This window comes from Tursiops truncatus, chromosome 3 (assembly GCF_011762595.2).
Source record: "Tursiops truncatus isolate mTurTru1 chromosome 3, mTurTru1.mat.Y, whole genome shotgun sequence".
Lineage (NCBI taxonomy): Eukaryota > Metazoa > Chordata > Mammalia > Artiodactyla > Delphinidae > Tursiops > Tursiops truncatus.
In genome coordinates this window covers 126,682,925-126,709,460 of record NC_047036.1, presented here as the reverse complement: position 1 = coordinate 126,709,460, position 26,536 = coordinate 126,682,925, and the positions used below count along the sequence as shown (strand labels likewise).

At 52.8% G+C, this 26,536-nt stretch overlaps 3 protein-coding genes across 6 annotated transcripts in view; 2 read left to right on the top strand and 1 right to left on the bottom strand.

The window, feature by feature from the left end:
- TNIP1 (TNFAIP3 interacting protein 1) overlaps positions 1 to 17,365 on the top strand; it is a 46,376-nt gene extending 29,011 nt beyond the window's left edge. For 3 of the 4 annotated variants that reach the window (XM_033853472.2, XM_033853470.2, XM_033853474.2), the window contains 11 exons: positions 463 to 583; positions 4,231 to 4,320; positions 5,944 to 6,009; positions 6,158 to 6,289; positions 8,859 to 8,987; positions 11,210 to 11,341; positions 12,641 to 12,766; positions 13,313 to 13,378; positions 13,761 to 13,952; positions 14,806 to 14,896; positions 16,599 to 17,365. In XM_033853472.2, coding sequence (XP_033709363.1) covers positions 463 to 583; positions 4,231 to 4,320; positions 5,944 to 6,009; positions 6,158 to 6,289; positions 8,859 to 8,987; positions 11,210 to 11,341; positions 12,641 to 12,766; positions 13,313 to 13,378; positions 13,761 to 13,952; positions 14,806 to 14,896; positions 16,599 to 16,633 — 1,180 coding nt within the window. In that variant the 3' untranslated portion in view covers positions 16,634 to 17,365. The remainder of the gene's footprint in view (positions 1 to 462; positions 584 to 4,230; positions 4,321 to 5,943; positions 6,010 to 6,157; positions 6,290 to 8,858; positions 8,988 to 11,209; positions 11,342 to 12,640; positions 12,767 to 13,312; positions 13,379 to 13,760; positions 13,953 to 14,805; positions 14,897 to 16,598) is intronic. The other variant, XM_033853471.2, reaches the window with a different exon arrangement.
- A 522-nt stretch (positions 17,366 to 17,887) lies between these two features.
- Positions 17,888 to 25,995, bottom strand: GPX3 (glutathione peroxidase 3). Its single transcript, XM_033853485.2, has 5 exons — positions 25,834 to 25,995; positions 20,983 to 21,136; positions 19,953 to 20,070; positions 19,420 to 19,519; positions 17,888 to 19,000 (listed from the first exon to the last, which is right to left on the bottom strand). Exons 1-5 carry the CDS (start codon positions 25,918 to 25,920, stop codon positions 18,779 to 18,781), a joined length of 681 nt encoding a protein of 226 aa, XP_033709376.1. The 5' UTR covers positions 25,921 to 25,995; the 3' UTR covers positions 17,888 to 18,778.
- LOC117307482 (uncharacterized) overlaps positions 22,405 to 26,536 on the top strand; it is a 186,029-nt gene continuing 181,897 nt past the window's right edge. Inside the window, exon 1 of the mRNA XM_073802722.1 lies at positions 22,405 to 22,538. The gene's annotated coding sequence lies outside the window, so the exon portion shown is untranslated. The remainder of the gene's footprint in view (positions 22,539 to 26,536) is intronic.

The window sequence follows — 26,536 nt, the reverse complement described above, 5'->3', positions numbered from 1 at the left end:
TTTTGGCGAATTGCCCGCTCAAGGCTCTGAGGCTGAAGGCTGCTCTTTCTCTGTTAACACGGGAGACTAGCAAGCACTAGAGAGACACTCAGGACCTATCAGCACCAAACTGAGACTTTCCCCATGCTCCGCACAGGACGTCTGAGGATAATTGGAAAGGGTGGAATTTTCTCAGAGAGTGTGATCCAGGGTTCTTTAATGCAGTGTGGATGTATCCTGGAGATCTCATGTATACAGACGTCTCACAGTTGGGGAAACCCTGTTGGTGAGCATCAGAGACTTCTAGGGAAGCTGCGCAAAGTGGCGTAAGGATGCCCTTTTTGGTTGCACCTGAGGGCAGGTCTCAGGGACTCACCTTACTCCCCACGTCTCAGCTGCAACTCAGTTGAGTAGCAGGTCTGAGGTCCCCAGGATCCTCGACCCAGGGCCAGCAATATGACCTTTCTCTTTGCCTCCAACCAGGGAGGAAAACCTGGAGCTCAGGAAGTTGTTGATGAGCAGCGGCAAAGATGGTGCCTCCAGATGGCCAGGCTCACCAAAGACGGAAGGCACGGGCAAGAAGGGGGCAGCCGCACAGCAGCAGGTATGTGGTCAGAAACTCCTTCCCCAGCACTGCAGTGGCTGGTGCCCAGCCTCCAGAGGCAGTGAGCCAGCCCCGCTGCTGGAAGGTTCTAGTTGTTAGACGGCGTTTCCTTGGCTTGTCCTGAGAGTCCACCTCCCTGTAGCTTCCACTCCTCAGCCCTTATTCCGCTACCAGCCACATGGAGCATCCCATTCCCTGGGACGCACGCTCAGCCTGCTGGCTGTGACTCTGGCTCCCTGGCCCCCACATACCTTCTCTTCCCCAGGCTGAATAGCTGCAGTTCCTTGGGTCATTTCTTATAAAGGTGGTGTCGTGTCATTTGTGCAGTCTGGGCGTATCCCCTAAACACATTTCAGTTTGTCAAGGTCTCTCTTACAGGGTGGCTCCGAAAAATCAGTTTAATGTCTCAGATACCCCTGGTGGTATTAGGGTGTTAGGTTGAGAAAGCCCCTGAAGGGACTCTGTTAAGCTCCTGCCTGGGAGCCTCTGACATACAGAGAACAGGGTGTGGGCTGACTCAGCAAGGCCTGCTAATGCCCTGGGCTGGCCCACCTGCCCCCTTCCCACCACAGCTCCCAGCGCTGGCTCACATCCAGTTCCCAGCTAGGAGCTGGCTGGCCCCTCGCCTGGTCTGTGCTGTGCTGCAGAGCTGAGTCCCAACTTTTTACTGACATGTTTTTCCTCTTTAATGGGGTTTAATGGCCGTACAGCAGGACTCCATGTCTTTAACAAACCCCACACTTGTGTAATAGTAATAATTATCCTAATAACTTAATTCCTTATTACTCTGTGGCAATGTAGAGTTTACCTGGGATTTGCAAACTCATTATGTGATTTGGACGTCCTCTCTACATGTCAGGGAGGCAGGGCTGGGACTCTTACTCCGTGAGACAGCTATGGCAGGAGGTTTGGAGAGGTCCTGTGACATCACATCTTCTAGATTCCTGCATCCACCTGCTATTAGGCAGATGTGGGGTGTGAGAGGGCAACATGCCGATGAATGGCCTTCTGAATCCCAACCCATGAAGACCCTCTCTGCTTCCGTTTACCCCTCAAGTCAGAGCCTGCCTTGTCTGCCCTCTTGAGGAAGTGACCTGATCTCCCCTGGGTTCTCAGAAGTCTGTGGGCAGGCCTCTTCATTTTTCCAAAGCCCTTAACATCACTGACTTCTCGAAAGGCCAGATGCCCTTATTGCCCTGCCGGGGAGGAAGTTCCCGTAGGAGACGTGCGTTCTGGGCAGTGGTGAAGCCTGTGCCCTGGAGTTGCATGTGGGTTGAATGCTGACTCTACCTCTGGTCAGTGCTGCCACCTTGGACAAGTTGCATAACCTCTCTGACCTCAGTTTCCTCCTCTGTGAAATGGAGATAATGACACCTACCTCAGAAGGTCATTGGAGGATTCAGTGATGTGATGCCTGTACAGTAGGTTTAGCACTTGGCACGTGGTAAACAGTGAACATTGGCTATTGCTCTTAATGGCAGATTTGATGCCTCTCTTCTCTGTGGAGGTTAAGGGTGCACCCAGGAGCACGGCACCCCCCTTCCTCCTTCCCCAGTGAGGGCAGACCCATCCCTCACTTTTCCTAAAGGAGGTGAGACCGTCCCTGGAGGGTCCCCCCCCCTTCTCTCCTTACTCCCGGGCTCTATGGTGTACTTACAGACCTCAGCCTGTAGGGGCGCTTGAGCCTCACAAGTTCACTCAGCACCGTGCCTGCCCCGCCACCAGCCACAGGGGAGTGTGGACGGGAATGGGAAGGCAAGGAACAAAGAGAATGTGGGCAACGACTCCAGGACAAATGCTGTCGGACCCACAGGATGTCAGAGGTTGGGGCCCATCCTGTTTGATCTCTTTGTACCGAGGCCCAGAAAGGGTGTGGGTCTTGGCCTATATCAAGCAGGGCCTTGGAGATAGAGCTGGTGTTCAATTTCTGAATTGCTAGCATCATGCGGCACGTGGGATCCTAGTTACCCGACCAGGGATCGAACCCGCACCCCCTGCAGTGGAAGCGCACAGTCCTAACCACTGGACCGCCAGGGAATTGCCAACACTTCCTATGTATAAAAAAAATTTTTTTTTAACTTTTTATTTTGAGATAATTTTAGACTTACAGAAGAGTAGCAAAGTAGCCCAGAGAGTGCCCATCTCCCCATCGCCTTAACATCTCACCTAACCGTGGTTCAGTGATCAAAACCAGGAAATGAACATTGGCACAATACTATTAACTAAACTACAGTCTTTGTTCAGATTTCACCAGTTTTTCGCTCATGTCCTTTTACTGTACCAGGATCGAATCCAGGATCCCACATTGCATTTATCAACAGTTGTCCTGTCTCCTTAGTTTCCTCTGTCTGTGACAGCGCCCAGTGGTTCTTTCATGAGCTTGAGGCTTTTGAGTTATACTGGCCAGTTATTTTGTAGAATGTCCCTCAACTTGGGTTCCTCTGATGTTTTCTTATGATTAGACTGATGTTACGGATTTTGACAAGAAGATCACTGGAGTGACATCTTGCATCATGTCAAGGGTACATGATATCGATGTGTCTGTTTACATTCAATCTTGATCATTTGGCTAAAGGGGTGTCTGTCAGCTTTCTCCATAATAAAGGGACTAGTTTTCCCTTTGTAGTTAATAAATATTTACTTTTGAGGAGACACTTTGAGACTGCAGATGTCCTGTTTCTCCTTATACTAATTTTAGTATCCACTGGCAGATCTCACCTGCAGTGATTATTAATATAGTCTTCTAATGGTGATTTTGTGCTTCCCTCATTCCTTCTCTATTTACTAATTGGAATTTTTCTTCTCCCCCATCTATTTATTCATTTATTTTTTTCTATTAATAGGGACTCAAGGATATTTATTTTATTCTTTGGCTTATAATCCAGCACTATTGCAATTTGTTTTCTTGTTCAAATTGTTCCAGCTTTGGTCATAGGAAGCTCTTTCAAGTTGTCTCCTATGCCCATTTGATATGCCCTTCTTCTTATTATTATTATGATTGAGCACTTCCTTACTTTCTGGCACCACAAGTCTCTCCATAATCACCTTATATTTTCCCTGCCCCAGGCCTGAAATTAACCACTTCTCCAAGGAGTCCTGTTTCTTTTTGTTAGAGAATGGTATTTAGAAACCAAGATCTGTGCTCATTGCTATTGGAGTGACACTGCTTTAGGCCCTCTCAGAGGTCAGAGCTAGGAAATACATGTACTAATCACACATGCACACATATCTTTATTTGTGTATCTTTTTAAAAACATTTTAAAAATAAACATTTTATAAAATGTGTAACTCTTGCCTTCCACGCTGGAGCATTTTTGGCTGATGGGTGGGGGAGGAGAGGGCAGCTGGCAATGCCTTAGAGATAGAGCCTGAGCAGGGAAAGAAGTGGCCATGGAGGGGCGGGGGAGGGAGAGGGAAGGGTCTGGGAGCCCCTGAGGGTCAGGGAGGGGGAATAATTATCTCCATGGACTTCCCGAAGGGACTCAGTCATATATGGGACGAGTATCAGTGTCCTGGTGGGTGGGAGGGTAGAGAGACAAGAGACGGAGGGCTGGGTCTCATGGGTGAGCAGCCTTAGAGGGGCACTGAGTAGGGCAGAGAATTGTTACTTGAGGCTTTGCTGAAGGCCCCTCTGTGTTTCTCCTCAGGCTGGTGTGACAGCAGGTAAAGTCCCAGAGGTGGGAGCCTTGGGTGCTGCTGAGAAGAAGGTGAGGATGCTGGAGCAGCAGCGCACGGAGGTAGGTGGCTGGAGGGAGTGGTGGTGGTCGGGGAAGACCCTTCCTCACTCCTGGGACCAGCAGGACAAAGACCCTCCCTGGCCCTCTGGCTCCGGCTAGGCCGGGGTCTCTGTGATGCGTTGCCATGGTGACTACTGAACCATCTGCCCATGGGTGAGAGATGCTGCTTTTCCCTGGCTCTTGTCTCCTGATCAGTTCCCCTACCCACAGGAGTCACTCTGAGGAGGTGGCATTTGGGGTATGGCCTAAAATTGCTGCGGGGGGTAGTTTAGGAAGGCTCCCATGGTAAACCCTGGATGGTAGAGAGAGGTTGTGATAAGAGGCAAGTTTTAGCATCAGGAATGGGGAGTCTGGGGTTCATCTGTCACCACGCAGCTGGTTCAGGGAGGAACTGTCACAGAAAGAGAGATCCCATACCTGCTTGCAGCACCGCTTCTAATCAGTTGAGAGTCTCCAGAAGTTGAGGCTCTTTCCTTGTGTCTCGTGCATAGTCTTCCTCCGTCCCCCACCCCCGGTATTTCTGGACCAGAGGTGGGAGCTCCATCCTCTCTATTCTCTGAGCCCCTCCTCTCCACACAGCCCCGTCCTTGTCCCAGTCCCTGGGCCTTTCTGCCCTCCCTGGTCCTCCAGCACATCTGAAAGTCATGTTCTCTTAGTCTTTTGTTTATATGCATATTCATTTTAGTTTTCTTTTTGTATTACTGTAAGTTTTTTTTTTTTTTTTCATTTTAAAAAGTTCGAGAATCTCACCTCCTGGAGATGACCACAGTTGATAACAGTTCATTGCATATTCCTCAGTTTTGTCTGTATACTTACTAATGTATGATGTTTGTAAAAATGTCATACATACCACATTGCAGATTGCTTTTTTCCTTTCTTTCCTTAAAATTAACTATATCTTTGAGGGTATTTATTTATATGTAAAACATACCCTGTGTTTCTTTAATTCTGAGTACTTTTTGTCATATTTTAATGTTTTTGAACTTGGGATGCCCTTTCCATTGTTAATTTAATGATGTTAGGTTGTTTTTCTTCCTCGAATTATTGTTATATCAAGATTATGGCAAATAATTAGTATCATCTCAGAACGGAGGCAATGTACTAGGCACCGGAATTTCTCAAGAGCTGTGCTCCATTTTCTGTTTATTCTATCATTTCCTTAACCTGTTTCTGATGCTCAGGTTGACCTCTGGATTTTTTTGCAATATAAATATTGTTGAGATGATCAGCAGTACACATATTTTTTACACACTTGTACAAGTGCTTCCTTTGGTTACATTTTTCAGAGTGGAATTATTTGGTTAAAGAGAACGAGAATTTGAAATTTAAATACGGAGTCCCAAATTGCCCTCCACATGGGTGTGTGTTCGTAATTCTACAATAAAAATTATATACTCTTTCTGTGTCTTGGTGTTAGTCTTGCCTTCCCGGCAAGGGTAAAATGTGGCGGTTGATAAAGGTGATTTGCCCTGAGGAATGTTTTTGAGAAGCGCAGGATCGAGGCAGTGTGTGTAGCTGCTGTCCACGCATGCCGCACACGCCTGCGAAGCTGGTGTTGGAGGAGTTGGCTCTCTTTGGTCGTTCTCTGCTTATCTCCTGCCCACCCCAATCTCTCCCCCGCAGCTGCTGGAAGTGAACAAGCAATGGGACCAGCATTTCCGGTCCATGAAGCAGCAGTATGAACAGAAGGTACTGTGGGGGTGATGGGAACTCAAGGCTGGAGCCCTGCTTCACAGCTGGGCTCTCTGGGCAGCATGCTGCTTCCCTCGCAGCAGCCTTGAATCTTGGACGTTCACCCCGGCCCTCACACACTCCCTTTCTCTGCCTCTGATCTCAGATCACTGAGCTGCGCCAGAAGCTGGCGGACCTGCAGAAGCAGGTGACTGACCTGGAGGCCGAGCGGGAGCAGAAGCAGCGCGACTTTGACCGCAAGCTCCTCCTGGCCAAGTCCAAGATAGAAATGGAGGAGGCAAGTGTGACTGTTGGTCCCACAGGTTCAGCTCCGGGGGGCCAGCCCTCTCCTCCCCAGCAGTCTGGAGCTAGGGGAGTAAACAGTCAGGGGTGGGACTCAGGAGACGCGGGTTCCATCTCTGACTCCAGTACTCAAGGGCTGTGTGGCCGGAGGCAAAAGCACTTTCCTTCCCCGTGCCTCAGTTTCCCATCTGAAAATTGAGATTGGATTAGTTATTCTTTTCATTTTTTTTCTTGTTTTTATACCGAAGAGCTTTGGTTCAGTTAAAATCTTATGATCTAGGGAACTGCACAGGGAAGCACAGAATGTAAGAGATTCCGCAGGCCTGCTCCAGTACACTTGATGAGCTGGGCGCTGCTGAATGTGTACAGTGGTGAGGGCTCTTTGTGGGCGAGGGGCTCCAGCATTAGACAGAGCTTCCTTCAGTCCTTCTTCTGGTCACTGTTCAACAGATCATGCCCTGGGCACTGTGCTGGGCACACAGACTCAGCAGTGAACAGTCAACCCCGCCCTCAGGGGAAGAGACGTGGGACATCTAATTACAGAAGCAAATGAGTAGACGTGTGTTAAACACGACACAGAAGTTACAGGGATCAGGGCGAGAGCATAAAGGGGGCCTGGATTCATTCTGGGGGGGGCCCAGGAACAGGTCCCCTGAAGAAGTAGCATCTGATCTGTCACGTGTGTGACTGACACCGGCCAAGGCCCTTCAGGATCCTGGAGCAGCTTAAAGAGGAAGGGCCATTGGACCCCCAGGCGCTCTGGAGATTTTATTTCTGTCACCATGCCTTCTCCTTCATGAGAACTGTGTACGGGCTGCTTTTGCCTGACTTAGAAATGGCCATTTCCAGCAGAGTTCCTTCCCATCAGTATGCAACACCCAGGGGCCTTCTCCGAGCGGTCAGCCTGCCTTGGCGACCGCCCCGTACCTTGGAGATGTGTGTTAGGGAGGACACTGCCTGTCTTTTCTGGTGAGTGTACAGTCACAGCTTGGGATTGTCAGCCAGACCCTGGCTCACGTTAGTGGGTGGGATAAGTTTCTGGCATCTGACACTCTTCCCTGTCAGCTGGGGGAAAGGCGGGATGTTTCAAGACAAAAGCGTGGCCCTGTGGGTAGGGACACATGGCCATAGAGGCCGTGCTGACCCGGGAGCCTCTTAAGCGGGGAGTCCGCGACAACTCCCACAAGATCCAGCCAAGGCTGCCCTTGGCCATCTTTGGCTGAAAGCAGCTCACCAGCTAGTTTGTAGGATATTGACATGTTCACACGATACAGATACAGTGCGAGTTTCCCTGGACCATCTCCCCTCACCACCCCCACCACCCCAATTCCAGGCTCTTCCCAGTGGTAACCATAGTTACCATTTGGGTGCATCTTTCCAGGCCTCTTATCACAAATAAACACACAGAAATAGACAGTTTAATATGGGTGTGTCTGGTCTTTCCTCTGCACTGTGCTGCCCTCTTCTATTTTAAACACTCGCTTTGACTTGCAAGGGGACAGAGAACACCAGAATTAGGAGACCTGGGTTCTAGTCTAGCCCCAGCTCACAGCGTGGCCTTGGGTAAGTCACCTCCCCTCTCTGGATAGTCATTTCCTGTCGTGTAAAGGGGCTAGGACTTGATGCTCTCTGAGGGCCATTCCAGATGTGGCTCTTTGCGATGAAGAACCTGGATTGTTCCATAGTAGGTATGGAAGCAGTGCTTCCACCTTGAAGCCTTCCCTGGTTTCTTTTCAGCTGTAGTATTCTTTCTTTTAACCTCACAGAAGTACTTTGTTTCTCCGTGGAGGAACCCTTTCTGCCTTGTGCTGCATTTATTTCTGTGAGGGTCTTATCTCCTTTGGGCTCAGAGACTGTAAGAGCTGAAAGCTCCTTTGGAGACTTTCGGTGGCTTACCGCTTTCTGTGCGTCATAGAAGACCCCTGTGCGAATCTGGTGAAAACTGTGGCTTTTCTCCCTAGAAAGTTGCACAGTCAAAATTGTGTGCTTGGGGGCTTCCCTGGTGGCGCAGTGGTTGAGAGTCTGCCTGCCGATGCAGGGGACACGGGTTCGTGCCCCGGTCCAGGAAGATCCCACATGCCGCGGAGCGGCTAGGCCCGTGAGCCATGGCCGCTGGGCCTGCGCGTCCGGAGCCTGTGGAGGCCACAACAGTGACAGGCCCGCGTACCGCAAAAAAAAAAAAAAAGTGTGCTCGGTTTAGGGGCTCACAGACCTCCTGAAGCCCACCTGTGACTCCTGTTACAAACCCCTTACCTATGGCAGATAGGAGAGCTTAGACCAGAGAGGGCTGGGACAGTGCCCAAGGGCTCAGCTCACTGTTGGAGGAGATGGTGGCAGAACCCGGGGCCTTTCATTCAACTGAGCCCCCCCTTCCTTGAGGACAGGACCATGTAGACCTTACCGCTCTCACCCGGGTGCGTCGCCTGGGGCCTTGTGCGTGAGCATAGTGGGGCAGCAGAGTGAGAGCGAGAGGGGAGGCATGGCCGCGCAGGGCAGGGCGGGCAGTCAGGGAGTCTAGGCCTCCTGGAGAGGCTCCCTGCTTACCAGTCCTGTGTTCCCTGCAGACCGACAAGGAGCAGCTGACAGCAGAGGCCAAGGAGCTGCGCCAGAAGGTCAAATACCTACAGGATCAGCTAAGCCCGCTCACCCGGCAGCGGGAGTACCAGGAAAAGGAGATTCAGCGGCTCAACAAGGTGGGCGCATCAGCTATGATCCGTTGGGCGGGCAGGGCTTCCCTGAGCCAGCCGCAGTGCCCACCCTGTGGTCGGTGCCTCAGACCATCAGCTCAGGAGGGGCGACTCCTGGGTCAGGGCGAAGGCGCTGAGGCTCTCGGAGCTGCCCCGTGATTTCCGCCACCTCTGCCTTCCCCTCCCCGCACGCTGAGTGCCAGGCTGGGACTCCATGCTTGCTCCCCTGCAGGCCCTTGGACGTGCTGTTCGCTCACACAGTGCCACCCCCTCATCGTTCAGGTTTAGCTTTAACACTGCCTCCTCATTGAGGCCTTCCCAACCCAAGTCTCCTTTGAGCTCCCTATTCTGTCTGTCTAAAGTACCGGCAGCTTCTTTCACACCCCTTCTGGCATTTTCTTGTGATTACTTATCGATGACCTGTCTTCCCATCTGACTGTGGGAGGTGTGCGTCTTCACCAGAGTACGTATCCCCCAGCACCTGGCGCCAAGCCCGTACATGCTTAGGAAAAACTCACTGAAGGGAATGGATGGTCGCTGGCCTGAGGTTCCTGCCCTCGAGAAGGGGGATCCAGGGAGATATGGGGCTCGGGGTGGGGGTGGGAGAGCCCAGGTTAAACGGGAACGCTTTGCTCTGAGCCAAGGTGAGAGGCAGTGGGCTGGGTTGGGCTGGGGGCTGTTTCTGGTCCCGGGTTATAGCCCCTGCCCACCTTCCAGTGCAGGGGCTCAAGGAACAAGCTGACAGGAGGGGCTTTGAAAGGAAACTTTCTCCTAAGGCTCAGCTTTTCCTGCTGTGGAGCCTGTGCTCAGCGTTTCCTCCCGTCCTGTCTGTCTGCCTTTCCCTTCTGCCTGCTTTTCCTGCTCACAGCGGGCTCTGCTGTGAGTTTGCATTCACTAGGCCCCGGGGGTGACCTTTTCTGTTTGGTTTTGGTGTTTGGTAAGCGCTGATGATGCTGAGTGTGGGGCCCTGGGACCTGTTCTCAGGGAAAAGAGTGATCTGTCCTGAGCTGGGGGAATTGGGGGTCTAAATCCAGGCAGAATGTTGTACACGCTGCTGGTTGTAGGGATGACTCAGACAGGGTTGCTGCCCTCCAGGTTTCTGTGGCATAGCTGGGGACAGACACTGGTAGGGATGATTAACGCAAGGCTCTCCCTGTCTCTGGACCTCAGCCTGCTCATCTGAAAGATGGGGCAGACGGAGGAGGAGGGTGCGGTGCAGCCATAGCCGCCCCTTGAGCATCCGGAATTTACTCTTGGCTCAGCAGTTTCCTCATGTTTCTGGGGGAGTCTTGGAGACCAAGTGGGGCCCAAGTCCAAGTTGGGGAAGGTTTCCTTTATCTCCCCAAGGTCCAGGGAGGCACTGTGAGCAGTGCTGACGCATGGCCAGCAGAGGCCGTGCTGTCCAGGGAGCTAAAGTCCAGGTGGTGATGAGGATGTTCAGTCTTGAGAGGTGTTCCAAAGTTCTCAAGCAACACGTTAACAGGGTTGAAGGAGAAAATCAGTCAATGGAAAACTTTTAAGAGAATGTAAGCACACTGTTTGCGTAAGGAAAGGTATCTTGCGGACATGGTAAAATAGGGGTGCTTTTAAAATTTTCAAAATGCTATTTGGTGATGTTTCAGCCCATTTTCAGGGTTGGAAAGGTAAAATATTAATTAAGTCAAAATTAAAATCCAGGCTAATCTAATACAGAAGAGCTGGGGATGGAGAGGTTGGCTTGGTGGGAATGGGTTACGGAAGCTGAAGAATCACAGGGCAGGCAGTTGTCGAGGGGACTGAAATTTCTTTCCCCAAGGGACTTAGTATTCTTTCTAGGTCTGGGTGCTAAGAATTGAGCCACTCGTCCTCAGGAAAGGAGATTTCTCCCTTCTACATAAAGACCACAGGTTAGGCTGCTGGTTAAGAGCACACGCTGGCTTTGAATCCCTGCTTTGCCACTTACTAGCTGTGTGACTTTGGACAAATCACTTCAGGTCTCTGAACCTCAGTTTTCACATCCATAAAATGGGAATGATGGTCACAATCTTTTCTTCATAGGACTGTGGCGAGGATTCAGTGAAATGATGTGTGTATAGTGTTCATAAATAAGATAGCACTTATTAAATAGTGGTGGTTATTATTATTGTTATCAGGAAAGGGGCCTTTCAAGGGGGCCTGACCCTTCCAATGAGGCCTGACTTCCAGGGCCTTTCTGCTGATGGGCCCGTCTCCTCTGTTCCTGATTCCAGGCCCTGGAGGAAGCACTGAGTATCCAGGCCTCCCCATCATCTCCAGCAGCAGCATTCGGGAACCCAGAAGGAGCTGGAGGCCTGCTAAGGAAACAGGAGCTGGTCACGCAGAATGAATTGCTGAAACAGCAGGTGAGTCTAGGGGGAAGAGGTCAGGTAGGCGGTGCCCAGTGGGAGCTGGAGCATTCCTGAGGGCCCAGGCTGGGCCTTGAACCATGTGGGAGCTGTAATCTGTCATCCACTTTCTGGCCATTGGCCAGGACCCCTGTCTGGATATAGGCTTATCCTCACTACCAGTGTATCCCTATCTAGGTCATTCCTCTACCACCATCATGGCTTAAACATTTCTGTGCCCCAGCTGTGCTATTATTTACCTAATATTTTGAAAACAAATTTTAAAATAAATTCAATAAATATATTTAAAAGGGAACTTAAATTTCTACTATAAGTGGGAAAACCTGTTTATTATTTGCCATAAATAGAAAGTAACTATAAGCAATAAATACAGTAAAAGGTAAAATAGTGTGGTTGAACTCTAGCTAGACACTGTTGCCTGATGAAGACTCTGAGCTTGAGTCGTCTCTCCCTTTGTTTAAGGGAAGTTAAGTACTAGAAATCTGTTAAAGACACAATAGCATAAAATGCAGACTTTCTTCTTGAGGGACACAGAGAATTGAAAGGAAGTTGAAAAGGTTTTGGTTCTCTCACGTGTTTCTGTGGTGTTTGGTGCCATGCTTTCGATCCTTCTCAATCATTTTGAGCCTGGTCGGCTTCTCACTGATCTGCAGTAAGGATGTGAAACTGCAGAGGCAGAGACAGGGCCCCACCCCGTCCCTTCCTTGCCAGGGCACCCCAAAGCCTTGGGAGAGTTTGTAGGCCCTCTGCTCTGGGAGCCAGGAGACTGGAACTCCAGGCCTCCACTCATATGCTTTTTCTGTGGCCTCCACCTCTCTGTGGGCCTCAGCAGAAGGAGAGGATGGGACTGGTTGATGGCTGTCGACCTGTTGTTTTCTTTTTTGGCATGGATCCTTTTTTCAAATAAAGCCCTATGTTGAAGCCCAGAATATAAGATAGACAGACCCAGAACTACTCTCTTTGAACTTGGGGGTGGGGGGCCAGAGGACAGAAGAGGCCAAGTAAGGGAGTGGGCCCAGAAGGAGGGCTTTCTCCCGCCCACCAGGCCAGGGGTACTGGAGTTTGGGTTTGACCTTCTTTACAACCTCTGCATGGAACCAGGTACCAGATCCTCAGAGGTACACCTGTTCCCCTCTCCACGGGGATTTTTGAGATGCGGTGAAACCAGTTTTGATGTCTGACTCCCATCAGGAGGCCCAGGGTTCTAGGCCCGAGCAGGTCTGAGCCTCCACTCAGAACTGCCCCTCCTGCCTCATCCCTTTCTCCCCACCTCCCCACCCCTTCCCACCCCTTCAGGTGAAGATTTTTGAGGAGGACTTCCAGAGGGAGCGCAGCGACCGGGAGCGCATGAATGAGGAGAAGGAAGAGCTGAAGAAGCAGGTGGAGAAACTGCAAGCCCAGGTCACCCTGTCACATGCCCAGGTGACAAGAGCTGGACCAAGGAGGGGGCAGCTGGCTGTCCTCACGGGGAGGGGGCATGGATTGGAGGGTCCCTGGTGAGACTGGATGTCAGGACACTCACTGATCCTCCTTTCAGCTCTGCTGCCACATTTCTGTGGCCCTCAGTAAGGCCCTTCCCTTCTCTGACCTGTAGCTCTGATTTTCCACAATCAGTTTTCATGCCTTAAAAGAGCAAATTTAGGAGTTAGCTCTGAGCCATCCACTCTCTCCCACACTGGAACTAAAAGGTGTTAATGCGAAAGCACGGAAGCAGTGAGGCTCACGCAGCCCTCCTGACCTGTGTTCAGACCACCCGCAGTGATGGGTGAGCAGGACTTACCTGCAGCCGGCAGCCTGGGCTGTGCTGTGTCTCACAGGGCCCTTTCCCGGGGCTGGGCCAGGCAGGACAGCCCAGAGCGGTGCCTCACGCGTTGGCTGGTCAACCCTGCGGTTGGTTAGGCCCTGGATCCAGGCCTGGCCAGGAAACACCTAGGCTAACGGTCTTCTCTCCTTCCCTCCTTCTCTCAGCTAAAAGCCTTCAAAGATGAGGAAAGGGCGAAAGATGCCCTGAGACAGCAGAAGAGGAAAGCAAAGGTGAGGAGGCTTGAGGGAGGAAGCAGCACTGACTGCATTTTACCCCTTCAGGGTGCTGCAGTCACTGGGCGGGGGCGGCATCGTTTGCTCAGGTGCCCAGCTAACTAATGAGGTAATGCGGGTGGAGCATTCATAACAGTACTTGGTACAGAATACGTGCTCAGGACACACTAACTGTTATCGTAGCTGATATTCGGTGCCCATGTACCAGTTTTCCATGCCCATGTGCCACTCTTGTGTGCATGTGCCAGCCTTCCGTGGCCACGTGCCAGTCTTTAGAGAACTGAGATTCTAAGTAGAGAACGGGAGACGGGATGGGTGTCGCTGGGACGGCCCATGCAGCCTGTCACAGGCCAGAGCCAGATGTCAGCCTTTCTTGCAGACCTCGGCAGACCGCTACCACCTGGAGCCCCACCTGGAGCATCTCTACGGGGCCTACCCCTACGCCTACCCGCCCGTGCCCCAAGTTGTGCCGCACCGTGGCTTTGAGGACTGGTCCCAGATCCGCTACCCGCCTCCCCCCACGGCCATGGAGCACCCACCCCAGCTTCCCAACTCGCGCCTCTTCCACCTGGTGGGTCTGTGCCCCTCTTTCACTCCAGGACACACACACAGGCCACCCAGACACTTTCCAGAGGGCAAGGTCAAGTGAGGGAGTCAGAAGCTGCATCCTCGGCCCCTTCTGAACAGCACTGTGGTGTGCGGCCTGCTGTCCCAGGGGCAGGACCTTCCAGCCCAGGGCTGCTCAGGGTCACTGGTGTAGGACAGAAAAGGCCAAGTAAGGGAGTGGGCCCAGAAGGAGGGCTTTCTCCCGCCCACCAGGCCAGGGGTACTGGAGTTTGGGTTTGACCTTCTTTATAACCTCCGCACGGAACCAGGTACCAGATCCTCACCATGCATTCGCTCCCTTTGCTTTTCTTTCTCTTTTCCCTTTTCAGTTTCCTTTCCTTTTCTCTTTTCTTCCATGTTTTTGGCTGCTTTTTTCTTCTCTTGCTTATCATTCTGTCTCCGAAGAGCTGCTGTCACCTGTCCCATCCTCTGCAGTGCCTCTGCCACAGCCCCCTCAGGTACCCCCACTCTCACCTGGTGACAGCTGCCTTCCATCCAGCTTCTCCCCCATGACCGTCCCTCACATGCATCTTTAAACACTGGAGTGTACTGCGGGGCTTAAGAGATTAGCTCCAGGATTATAGAGACCTGGACTCAAATCAAAGCTTGGCCACTTGCCTAACTGGACGACCTTCAACAAGTTGCTTAACCCATCTGAGCCTCAGTTTGCTAACCTCTAAAATGGGGGTGGTAACCTGGGTAGTTGTAAGGATTCAGTTATACTCGATTAATATGAACTTAGTACTGTTCCGGCACACTATCTGCTACTGTGATTTTCAAGTATGGTAATTGCTTACTAAGCACCATTGTTGTTGCAGCCAGAATACACCTGGCGGCTGCCCTGTGGAGGGGTACACAATCAGAGCTCCCAAGTGATGGGCTCACCCACGGCCAGGCCTACGGAACCAGGTGAGCATGATCCCCTGGTACGGGGCCTTGTCTTCCATGGGGGGAGATAACTTCTTATCTGCCAGTATCACCCCCGTTTGGGGACGACGATGTTGCTACCTTCTGATCTAGGTGGAGGAGGAGGCCCAGCTTTCTGAAATAGTGTTGAGAAGAAAGGGACGGTGACTGCATCATGAGGGGGTTGAAACCATTCCTTCCTTCATTACGGTTCAGGGTCTAAATGCTGTGTGCTGTACGAGGTTCTGGGGAAGCTCGGATATGGTCCCAGCCCTTATGGCCTTACTGTCTAGTGAGGCGGGCAGAAATGAATGGTTAAAATCACACCAATGGGCATACAGCTACACTCAAGTGCCCTGAAGGAAGAAGAGCAGGTTTCTATGAGAGCAGACAGCAGAGGGACCTGACCCAGCCTGGGGGCCATGGTGTTTGAGTTGAGACCCTCAGAATGAGTGGCATTAACGAGGTAAAGAGGCAGAAGCCAAGGGTGTTCTTGCAGAGAAAGGACAAATGCAAAGGCCTTGCTGGGAGGGGATGAAGAACTGTGGCCAACCTGAGGATTGAGAGAAGGCCGGCGTGGCTGGAGCCAGGAACAAGGTGGGGAAGGGGGGGATGGGCAAGGCAAGGTCAGGGAGGTTGGCGGGTCCTGGCCGAGAGGGCCTTGCAGGCCACGGCAGGAGGGCTGGGCTTTATCCTGCGGATGATGTGCAGTCCTTGGACATTTTAAAATCAGAGTGGCATGGGAATTCCCTGGCAGTCCAGTGGTTAGGACTCTGTGCTTCCACTGCAGGGGGCCCAGGTTCGATCCCTGGTCGGGGAACTAAGATCCCACAAGCCCTGCCGTGCGGCCAAAAAAATAAAAAAATAAAAAATAATAAAATCAGAGCGGCATGAGAGATTAGATTTGCATTTTGTAAAGCTCCCTCTGGCCACGGTGTCCGCCACAAACAGTTGGGGACTGGAGGTCTGTTCGCTAGTCACAGGAGCACCCTGGGCCCTTGGTCACTCCCTCACTTTCTGCGAGGCTCTCATGGGGCAGAAGACACTGCCTTGCCTGTGGGGCTTCTGGGAGCAGAATTGCAACTAAGGGGAGCAATAGAGAGGCCAAGTCCATCTCAGCAGGAAGAGGAGTTTTCTAAGGGTCGCAGCTGTGCCAGGAGGTCGAGTGCCCCTCTGCAGAAGGAGTGGGAGCAGAGACTACAGGGGGACTTAGAGGGCTGTGGTGTGGAGGATCTCGTGGCTGGAAGGAGGAGGTATTGGGCTGGTCATTTTCTGATGTTTCCCTGCGGAGCCCTAGAGGTTCTGTGGAGCCCCTCAGAACCTGCTTTGATGAGGGCAGAGGGTGGCCAAGTGGGCGGGACTGTCCCCTCCCCCAGAACTACTCCATTTCTGGGATCTGAAACCAGACTGACTTAGGTGCCAGCACCTCCTAGACCTGGGACTTTGAGCAAGTTTTTAAAAACCTCTCTGTGCCCCAGTTCCCTCCGCCCCACCCCATAAAGGGATAATAATGTGTCTGCTTCATAGGGCTGGGCAAGGACTGAATGACAGATATCCCTAAGGCACTTAGCCCAGGGCCTGGCACTTGGTGATACCCAACAACCCTCACTGGTCTCTTTCCACTCTTACTATATTGGTTTCCATAGGACTTTGAAACCTGCTGTACCACCTCATCTTCAAATCCTCAAAATTTTTGTTTATTTAGAGCCCACCAAAAATGACCGTGAGGGACCTCAGTGAGACCAGTCCCTTGGCTCCACCTTCGTCTTGCAGAGCCAGCTGACTTCAGCTTACTGGAAAACTAGAGGCCACGGGCTCTCCGAGCCTCAGCCACTCGGGAGGCGGAGATGGATGGCCAGCTTGAGCCCTGGCCCCAACCTGAACTGTTGAGAGACTGGGGAGGCTCCATCCGGAAGGCGTCCGTCTGGGCCTTTCCTTTGGCGTGACTGGGAAGAACTCACTACTCTGCCACTGGGTGGAGAGAGGTGTCATCCGGCCTTGACCTACCATCCTCTGCAGAAACTGCTGGCAGATGTTACTCTCAAGTGGGGTGCAGTCAAGGCCCCTTCCTTTCACAACTTCCCCAGAAGTGGTTCAGCAGCCCCTCTGGGGACCACATTCAGTTCATGTGTGTGTTTAGTTTTTGCTTCAAGCTCTGCGGTAGCAGGACCTGCCCCATGCACATCCCCTCCCGCTCTGAGGAGCTGCGGGAAGAACGGGTTTGCCTCTGGGAGCAGAAGAGACGGGATGCTCTACTCCTGGGCCCTCCACTTCCGCCCATGGCAGCCTTGCCAGCACCACTGCAGCCTGGGATGAAGCCCATGCCGGCCACATCGGCTGAGGGGCCCCAGCCTGAAGCTGCCAGGCCCTCAGCTGGAGGCCTGTGGTGCTGGAGGCCCGGTTTGGGGTGGCTGTTGATCCCCGGGCAGCTGTTTGCACGAATCTTGGACATAAATCCAAGTTGAAGATTAACATTTTGTGACTGGTATTCTTTTATGCCCTGATTAATGTTCCCCTCCTAGTCAACCAGCATGCTGCTTTCCTGGCCCCCTCCCTCCGTACCCCATTCCTCCCAGACACCCCCAGAAGCATCACCGTTACTCTTGGCAGATATCCCCTGGGGCCCTGCTCAGAGCCTCCGTGAGGGTCATCCAGGGGCTGGGGGTCAAACAACCTGGGTTTACATTCTAGTCCTGCCCCTCACTTGTCAGGAGACATTGGGCAAGGCCTGGACCTCCTGCGAGCCTGTTTCTTCACCTGTCAAATGAACACCTCACCCGAGCCCTAGCTGCCGTGGAGAACTGTGGGATGAGAGTAGATGTGAGCTGGTTTTATAAACTCCAAATGCCGAGTGAGGAAGCAGAGTGGGCCTAGGTGGAAACCAAAAAGCAAGGGCCCAAAGGTCTCCCTTCATTCCTTTTCTCTTCCCCTTCCTCTTCTCCCTTCCCGCCGGTGAGGGTGGCCCCATTGAGGAAGCATCACAGTAGGCTCAGCTGCTGCAGAAAGGCCTTTACTAGGCAGACAGGGGTGAGTCTAATGCCAGTGGGTCGGGGTGTAGGCAGACGGGGGAGTCTAATGCCAGTGGGTCGGGGTGAGAGGAGAGGGCACATCCCTCAAAGGAGCGGGGGTGGCATCCCTGCCTGGGGGTCTCAGCCTGAATGCACTAAGGGCTGGCCCTTCAGACAGGCTCAAGGGAGGTCCGCCCACAAGGGCTTTGGGCCCCTCCTTCATGGAGATGCCACCCCTGACACGGGGAACGTGGCCCTTGCTCTCACATCTGCCTTGGCTACTCTCGGAACACTGCGGGGCGGGGTAGGGGGCTTGGCAGGGCCCTCAGGAAGGAGGGAGGCTGTGTGTTGGAGAGGACGGAGGTCGGGCAGTGTGACAGCCCCAGAAACTTCTGGGCACTTCAGGGGTGATGTTTGGAGGCAGTGGGAGGTACCAGCTCCAAGGGTTGAGGTCCAGGTTAGAGCAGAACGGTTGAATCTAGAGCTGGTTTTTTTCTTTGGGCTCAGAAGGAAGTGAATTGTCATTGGAACAGAGAACTGGAAAGAGGGGAGTTACTCTCTGGCACTCTCCACGGCACACAGCTGTCGCCACACACATGGTACCCGTTCCTGGGTATTCATGCAGGTCAGCCCACGTGGCCGTACACTTAAGTGTGTGCACATGCCTGGTCACACACAGCTGTAGGACTGCATGCAGACACCCATGTGCACAGCAGTACAGACACAATTGTATGCACACGTTCGTGTCAAGCCGAGGCCTTGCGTAATCATAAGGGGTCTAGCGTGGGAGTATGGTGTGGGTGGAGAAATGGATTCCTTCCTGAACAGAGTCCTCCCCAGCCCCTGCGTGGTGGACGTGGGGTGGGGTGGGCCTCAGTTACTTCCCCCTGGCCTCCAGGGTGGCCCGGCGCCGCATGTAGGTCAGGATGTCCATCTTGACAGTGTTGACCGTGGTGCGGTGGTGCCAGCGCATGATGGGAACACCGTCTGGCCCCACCAGGAACTTCTCAAAGTTCCAGCGGATGTCATGGACCTTCATGGGGTCCCAGAAGAGGCGGTCCGGGGAGCCCAGCAGCTCCGAGGTAGGAGGACAGGAGTTCTGGAGCAGAGATGAGAATAGAGTCAACCCTGCTTGGGACCCCTCCCACCCTCTTATCCCGCCTCCTTCCCAGGGCTTCTTGGAGGAAGGAGAATAGCCTGGCACTGAGAAAAGAGCACCAGTTTGGGAGTTAGAAAACTGAATCCCAGAACCAGTTTTGGCTCTAGCAGATTGTGAGACCCTAATCTTGTCCCTTCTGGGGCCCATCTGTAAAATGGGCTGATGAGACCCTAGGGTTTGCAAAGCCCTCTAGTTGGAATAATAACCAGATGCCAAGAAATTCCCCAAGAGCGCAGGAGCAGAGGAGGGTTGCACAGGCCTTGTCTTTATGTGGGCTGGAGACAGGAGCGGCTGCAGCCTGGTCCAGAGCCAGCATCAGCTGGGCAGAGAGGCTCTGATAGAGGTGGCTGTGTACTCACCTTCAGGAATGTGTAGAACTTCTGTTCTTTCTCCCCGTTCACATCCCCTTTCTCAAAGAGCTGGAAATTGGGGACGAAGCCCCCACCTGGTCGGACATACCTAAGAGCAATGTTTTTATGTAGGTCCCAGGGAAATGGGCACAGGGCTCAGAAATGAGAGGAAGGGACAGAACAGGGGAGGGGGTGTTGGGAGTCTGGATGTTATTCTACGGTGGGCAGTGGGAGCCAGTGAATATTGAATGGGCACAGGCATAATGTGGGTCTACAGTCTTTTTCCAGTTCGGTACCTTCTCAATAACCCCTGCCCTCCACCTGTACTCCCCTTCCCCCTCCCCGGTCATGCGCTCACAACCATCGTCCTTGTCTCTGTCCCTCTCCTGGCCCCTCTTCCACTCGTTCCACTAAACAGGGTTCCTGGAAGGGGAGAGTAGTTCTTGGAGGCTGATAAATACCCATCATGAGCAGGGGCCGCTGCAAGAGATGCCTGGAGGCTAGGCTGGGGCGCTTTCTCAGGACACTGAGTGAGCACTCACTTGAGAGTGGGTAGGATCTCCGAGTTCATTCCTGGTTCCTGTTTTCCGAATTGGTTGCAGGGGAAGCCCAGAATGACCAGACCAAATGGTGCAAGTTCTTCCTGTAGTGCATTCAGTTCTGGGCCAGGGAGAGAGAGAGAGAAGAGACTGGGCTAGCCCGAGGAGGAGCCCTCCCGCCTGTGTACCACTCCACCCGCTCACCCACTGTACAGCTGAAATCACTGAGGCCTGACAGGGGAAGGGACTTGCCCAAGATCATCCGCTGAGTGCGGCAATGCTGGGATGCAAGTCCCATGCTATGGATTCCAATCTGGATAGGTTGGAGGTTTGGGGAAAAAGAGAGCAATATGGTTCATCCAATGAGTCATCAGTCACCCACTGCCCAGGTCCAATGATTCCCAGGCAGGACATTCTAGGTCAGGTTGCCCGTGCCTCCTTCTCACACCCCACCCCAGCCCCCAAAGCATTTTCTTGTGGGTGCTGTCAGATGCCTTTCGCCTGCCTGTTCCTTCAGGCTCTTGACTCTGACCCAGCTAAGGAGAAAGAAGTGAGGATACAAGGGATCATGAAACCTGGGTGCAACACCTGGTTCTGTCACTAACACCCATACTCTGGGGACTCAGGCCAGTTGCCTGCTTTCAGGGGCCGAGAGAAGCACTAAGGCAGATGGGGCTGAGGACAGGTGGGGAATTCTCAGCAAGACAAAGCTATTATTTCTTACTCCAATGAAAGGACACTCCAGGCACAAACCCAATCTCCTCCCTCCTCCTGCTTTCAGAGCAATTGAGGTGCCCAGGGATGAAGGATAACTGAGAATCTTCCAGAACACGTTTGAAGGTGATCAGACCTCAGGCTTATATAATCATTTTCAAAGAACCATGGAACACAGTAGGATTAAGATATGGAGTTTGGAATCTCATGATCACCGTCGCCCCTTCCCCCTTGCACGGGGAAGGCTCCTGTGATTGGAATGTGCCCAACTGGCAGAAACAGCCCCAAATAAAGCAGGGGAAGAGGGATGGGCTCTTACCAAGGTACTGGCTCGTCAGGCCTCAGTAGCTGGCCACGTTGACAAAGAGGAGGTATTTGCCAGCGTACTGCTTGAAGGGGATGTACTCCTGCCCGTCAATGGCGAGGGCTCCGTACTCATAGATGCTGCTGCCCACCCCAGCATGGCAGTCCATCTGGAAGAGAAGACCAGTGCCGGGGAGCGGTTAGAGCTGGAAGGGAACTTGGACTCCACCATCTGCAAGATAACAGGGAGGAGGTGGAACTGATCTGCCCAAGTGGTCTTGACTTGCCCAAGACCACTCCAAGAATTAGAACCAGACTAGAAGTGAGGTCTCCTAATTCCTTGTACAAGACAATAATTTTGAAAGTGCTTCATGAGCTGGTGGGTGCTGTGGAGACTTGGAGAAATACTTACTTTGGTCATTACTTCTGCATCACGTGTCAATTTATAAACAGTCACTGGGCAGGCTCTGAGGGAGACTCCCCCCAATGCTGGTGTTATGTTATTGGATGGGCTGGTGGAGACGGGGAGGCTATTGCAATAATGCAGGCAAGTGGTGATGAGAGCCTGAACTAGACCATCGTGAAGGACGAACTGAACAGAAATGAGGAGGCAGCAGTATGGACAGTGGTGATTCAGAGGTTCCCAATCTGGGGGACTGGAAAACTGAGGCTGTTAGAAAATAGGGAAGTAGGATAGTAGCCAGGAATGGGGCAAGGCCTGCCATGAGGATTAAATGGGATGGTCAGGGTAATGCCCCACTGCCTGGCATAGATTCAATGTTCCCTGGGGGCGAGCAGCTGTGACGATGACCATTATACCTTCCTCTGCCCAGGCTGTTCCACGGTCAGCCTCCAGAACTAGTAGAGAGAACATTAAATGGGCTGCAAGCTGGGGAGCCTGGATTCCATGACCAACTCCGCCACTAACTCCCCGTGTGGTCTTGGACTAGCCCTTGCTCTTCTGTGGGCCTCAGTTTCCTCATTTATAAAATGAGAACCTTGAACTTGATCAGCTGTTCTCTACCACCATGGCTTGAGAGCGTCACTCTCAGGGGAAGAGGAGGGAATGGATTACTGCCGGCAAGCGGGATGCTCCATTTACCGCACTCTGCCCCATCTCATCTCTGCCAATTTTTGGTACAGACTACAAAAATCTGGGTCTACTCTTGAAAGAGTGTCATGGCATCACTACCATAATTAGCAGCTGGGCAGGTAGTCCTGGCCTGGACATCTGAGAAGAGGTGAGAAGACAATAAACAAATCGAATGCAAACTAGCATTATAGACCAGAGAGACAGAGCCAGGTGGTTGGAGTTAGAGAAGCAAATTCACGCCCTCTCTTCCCACCAATCCTGGAAGACTTGCTGTTGCAGCCAGTTACACCTCTGCCCAACTGCGTGAAGAGAGCCATCTGGGCTGGCAGGGCGTGGCCCCAGCAGGGTGTAAAAAAGCAGGCTCTGTCTTGAAGACTCCGTAGCCTGCTGAACCAGGGGAGCCGGAACTCCCTTCACGCGGCCATTCCCTGACAGCTGCAAGCTCTCTTCTTGGCTCCAGTACGAATTCCCTGCTACACGTGAGTCTAATATTCCATGCCCCGTGACTTCTAGTGGCTGCTGGAGGCCGGCCTGAGACCTAAGCTTGACGTTCCTTCAGCCCCTGGGCTTCGTGGGCCCCAGCTGGGGTCAGCTCCACCTCAAATACAAACAGCCAGGGCACAACAAACACGCCCTAGCTGGCCACAGAGGTCTAGCAGCCAGAAGGAAAGGCCTCCCGCCTGCCTCTCTACTCCACCCCGGTCTGAAAACAAACTGTGAAATGGGGAGAAAAACAGCCAAGAGGTTGTCTAAATAATGGAAGCTTGTAAACAGCGGGAGGATCAGCTTCTGAAACCAGTTTCAGGGTGGGAATCGCCTCTCATTAGATTTGAGTCTTTGCTGGCTGTGTGGCCCTGGGCAAGTCACATTCAGTCTGAGCCTCCGTCTGCTGACGGGAGAGGATAATACCACCTGCCTCCCAAAATGGCTGCGAGAATTTACTAGCAGGTCAAAACTGTCTTGCAAGCCTCTTAGAGAGAAATCTGTACCCGCCCCTGCCCCACCCACCCATCAAGGGATAGGGTAAAGGGTGCTGACGTTCCTACCTTATTGTGAAGAGGGCTTTGATGTTCCCCAGCCAGTGTGAAGAAGATGATGCACTGGGCAGGGTGTTTACAGGAGAAGGGATGTGTGACAAAGCCTCCATCCTTTCTACTGGGCCAATGAAGCCAGTGCTGTGAGTTCCGACCGAGAGGGGTCAGAGAGCGCCTATGGTGGGGGAAGCCATGGCCTGCGTTCACCACTGAGCACACGTCCAGTCCTTACGGAAGCCCCCTCCCCTTTTCTGGGCCCATGGAGTCCCAGACCCCTGCACCTTAACCCGGATGTCAGAGGAGCTGTGGGTGGAGTGGGGGAGAGGGAGTGAGGGTGCCTCTATCCTCCCACAATTGCACAAGACAGGAGAGTTTCGATGGCTTGAGAGTTGGAGGGGGGACCCCGCCAGGACCCTAGCTGGCTTGGGTTGCTGGTCCTGTGTCTTTCTCCTCACCCATCTGCCCACTCCCATCAGTGTGAAAGTGTGAGAGGAGAGCTAGACTGGGGGCAGGAGACCTGAGTTCTGGGCCTGGCTGGGCCTCTGATTCTGTGTGAGGACTCCTGTCCCTTCTCTGGGGCTCTGGCTCCACAGCTGTGAGGTGGGGTCAGATTCAGTGCTGTCTTGAGGGCTCTTCAGCCCTGACTGTCAGCCGGTGGTTCCATGATTCCCTCTGCCTGGTTTAGTCACCTAGAAACCAGCGGTTACTAGGATCCCACGCACGTCAGCGGTTGTTATTCTCTCTAGTCTCTGCAAAGTCCTTTTGTAGAGGAAGGACAGGGAGGCTGGGCAGTCTTAAACTGGACTGGAGAGGGGACACGGCAAGGAAAGGAGGATTCCCTTTGTTACCCAGCCCCTCCCTTTGAATTGGGAGGAGGCAAACATCCCTTTGGGGCTCTCATCCTTTGCCCATCCCATTCTCCACCTGCCCCTTGCCCCATTGCTTGGCCCTGGAGTTGGGGTAGGATAAGTGGTTGAGTCCTAGAACCAAGGGCTATGACATTTCAGCTCTCTCAGGACCTGGAGGAAATAGGCATGCCCAGACTGTCATTAGCTAGCAAGTCCTAGCTGGTTGTATCTGATATGATCACACCTCACCCTAAGACTTTTCTAGACCATACCCATCCTGTTTTCTCTGAATCCATCTACTCCCCAGAGTTCTACAGAGAACACATGGCTATGATGAGTTATCCATGGGATCCATGTTCTTACCTCCAGCCTTCTTGAAGCAGGGCCCATCTTCCCTTCTCTGCTTCTCCCCACACTGAGGTTATAGGACTCCAAGATACTGCCCTACACATGGTCTACCCTCACTTCTACTCCACACCCCAATATTGAAATTCAGTACCATCCCTGCCCTGGAAAATACCTTCTGAGTTGGAGATTATGAACAGGACTGGATACAAAGCCAGAGGCTTAGAGGAAGTGGCCCCATAACCATCCAGTCTCAAGGCTGACTCCAAGCAGGAGCAGACTGATTGGCATTTAGGCTGAGGACAGGACAGGGGATAGAAACAGACGGAAGAAACCTTGTGTTTGGAATGGGCTTCCTGAACAGTAGATACGATTTTGGAAACAGAATCATGGAGTCGTAAGATCTTAGAATTAAGATCTGGAAGATTTGAGAAACACAGCAAGTGCAAAGCTTCTTCTTCAGCTTATACAAGTGGTGTGTGTGTGTGTGTGTGTGTGTGTGTGTGTGTGTACTGGGATGCTGAAGACATAAATCTCTCTCTTTGGGTCTATGCCTGGCTTCTGCCTCCCCACCCTGGGGAAGAGGAGAGATCTACAGCGCCCACTTTGGCATATACTGTCCGAAGAGATAAGCATGTGTGGTCACCCCTGCTCCTGGCCTCAGCATCTCCAGTCTAGCTAAGGGCCACACACTCTGCTGGGGATAGACTGAGGCTCAGGAGAATTCTGCCTCTCCTATCGAGCTGGCAGTCCCCAGCTTTCTCCAACTACTAGGTTTGCTCAGGCCAAGATGGGCAGTGGGTGGTGAGTAGTGAGGCTGCCCCCAAACAGGAGACACTTCAGAGAACAGCGTGTGGATTTTGCAGCTTCTCCAAGCATCCCCTCTGAAATCATCAGCCTCATTGTGCCCTGTCCTCCCACCTGCTACAGGTGGAGAAACTGAGGTCCACAAAGGAAAAGCGAATCTAGTCAGCATCCTGGGCATTCTGTGCTGCCAGCTCAGAGCTCCTTCTGTCACAGACCTCTGCGTCTTCTACCAGTATCCCAGAATTCTACCTGCGTTTATGCTTGGGCTAGACGGGGACCACACAGCCGCGTGTTCCTTCCCTTTCACCTTGCCAGCCATTCTCCCTGGGAACCTCTGCAGCCAACCCAGACCCTGAGTCTCCAGGCCATTTTCTGTGCCCCCCACCCCCTTCAGGCCCCACTGGAGGGGAACATCTCAGAAACAGACGGTGGCTTGGAGGTAGCAAGGCGACCCGCAGGTAGCCGTGGGTTTGAAAGTGTGGACCGGGAGAGAAGACCCTTCCTCCCTCATTCATTCTGCCCACCCGGGGCACCCAGGTCTCCAACAGATGGAACCGCGAAGAGTCTGACGATGGTCTGGGTATGCTGAAGAGGGAGGCAACGGGAGCTAGGGCGTCTCTCGCACCTAGGTGTCACCCTACTGGTGGGGAGCCCGGGAAGAAGGGTGCCTCACCACCGAGAGATGGACACCTGCGGACCACGTTCGATCCCCCGGCCACCCATCCCCGAGGCTCACTCACCATCGACTTCTCCTGTCCTCGGCTCGGCGGAATGAAGCCGGCCAGGAGCAGGGAGAGAAGGCAGGATGCCCGGAAGAGCCGGGCCATGGTGGGAGGGGGCCGCGTCTCGGACTCGCCGGAGACGCTGTCTGATCCCGGGCCACAGTCCGTCTGAGGTGTCGTCCGCTCTCATCCACCTTTCAAGCCCTCAGCGATGACCAATCCGCGGCCGGGCCGGAGTCCTTGTAGCCAATCGCAGGGCGTCTGGCATTTCAGGGGCGGACACAACTTACCCTCCGCTTCTCCCCTCCCCAGGCCCTGGGCGACAGTGACATAAGCAAGTCTGGACAGAGAGATGGGAGCCAGTTCCTTGTGAACCCGTGAGGCGGGACCCTCTTCTTCTTTAGACTCTAAAGTGCTGGAAGAGGCAGGCGCAGTGTCCTCAGCACAGCCGGGGAAAGGGCTTTGAAAAGCACCAAAGAGTTGATGACACCCGCAAGGTGTTCCCTGTTCCCTCCTGCCTCCATTCTGGTTGAAGGGATGGATATTAAGGACCTAAAATGTCAGCAAGATCTGAAGTGAGACTTCCAGGAACAATTTATTTACTCTATGTAGGTTTAGTGCTTAAAAAGCAAAGGGTGAATGCCCTAGGATTTTGAATGCAGCCCTCTCCTGGGAAGAACATTGGGATCCCTCAGCTGGTTTGAGAGCAGAAAATACATTT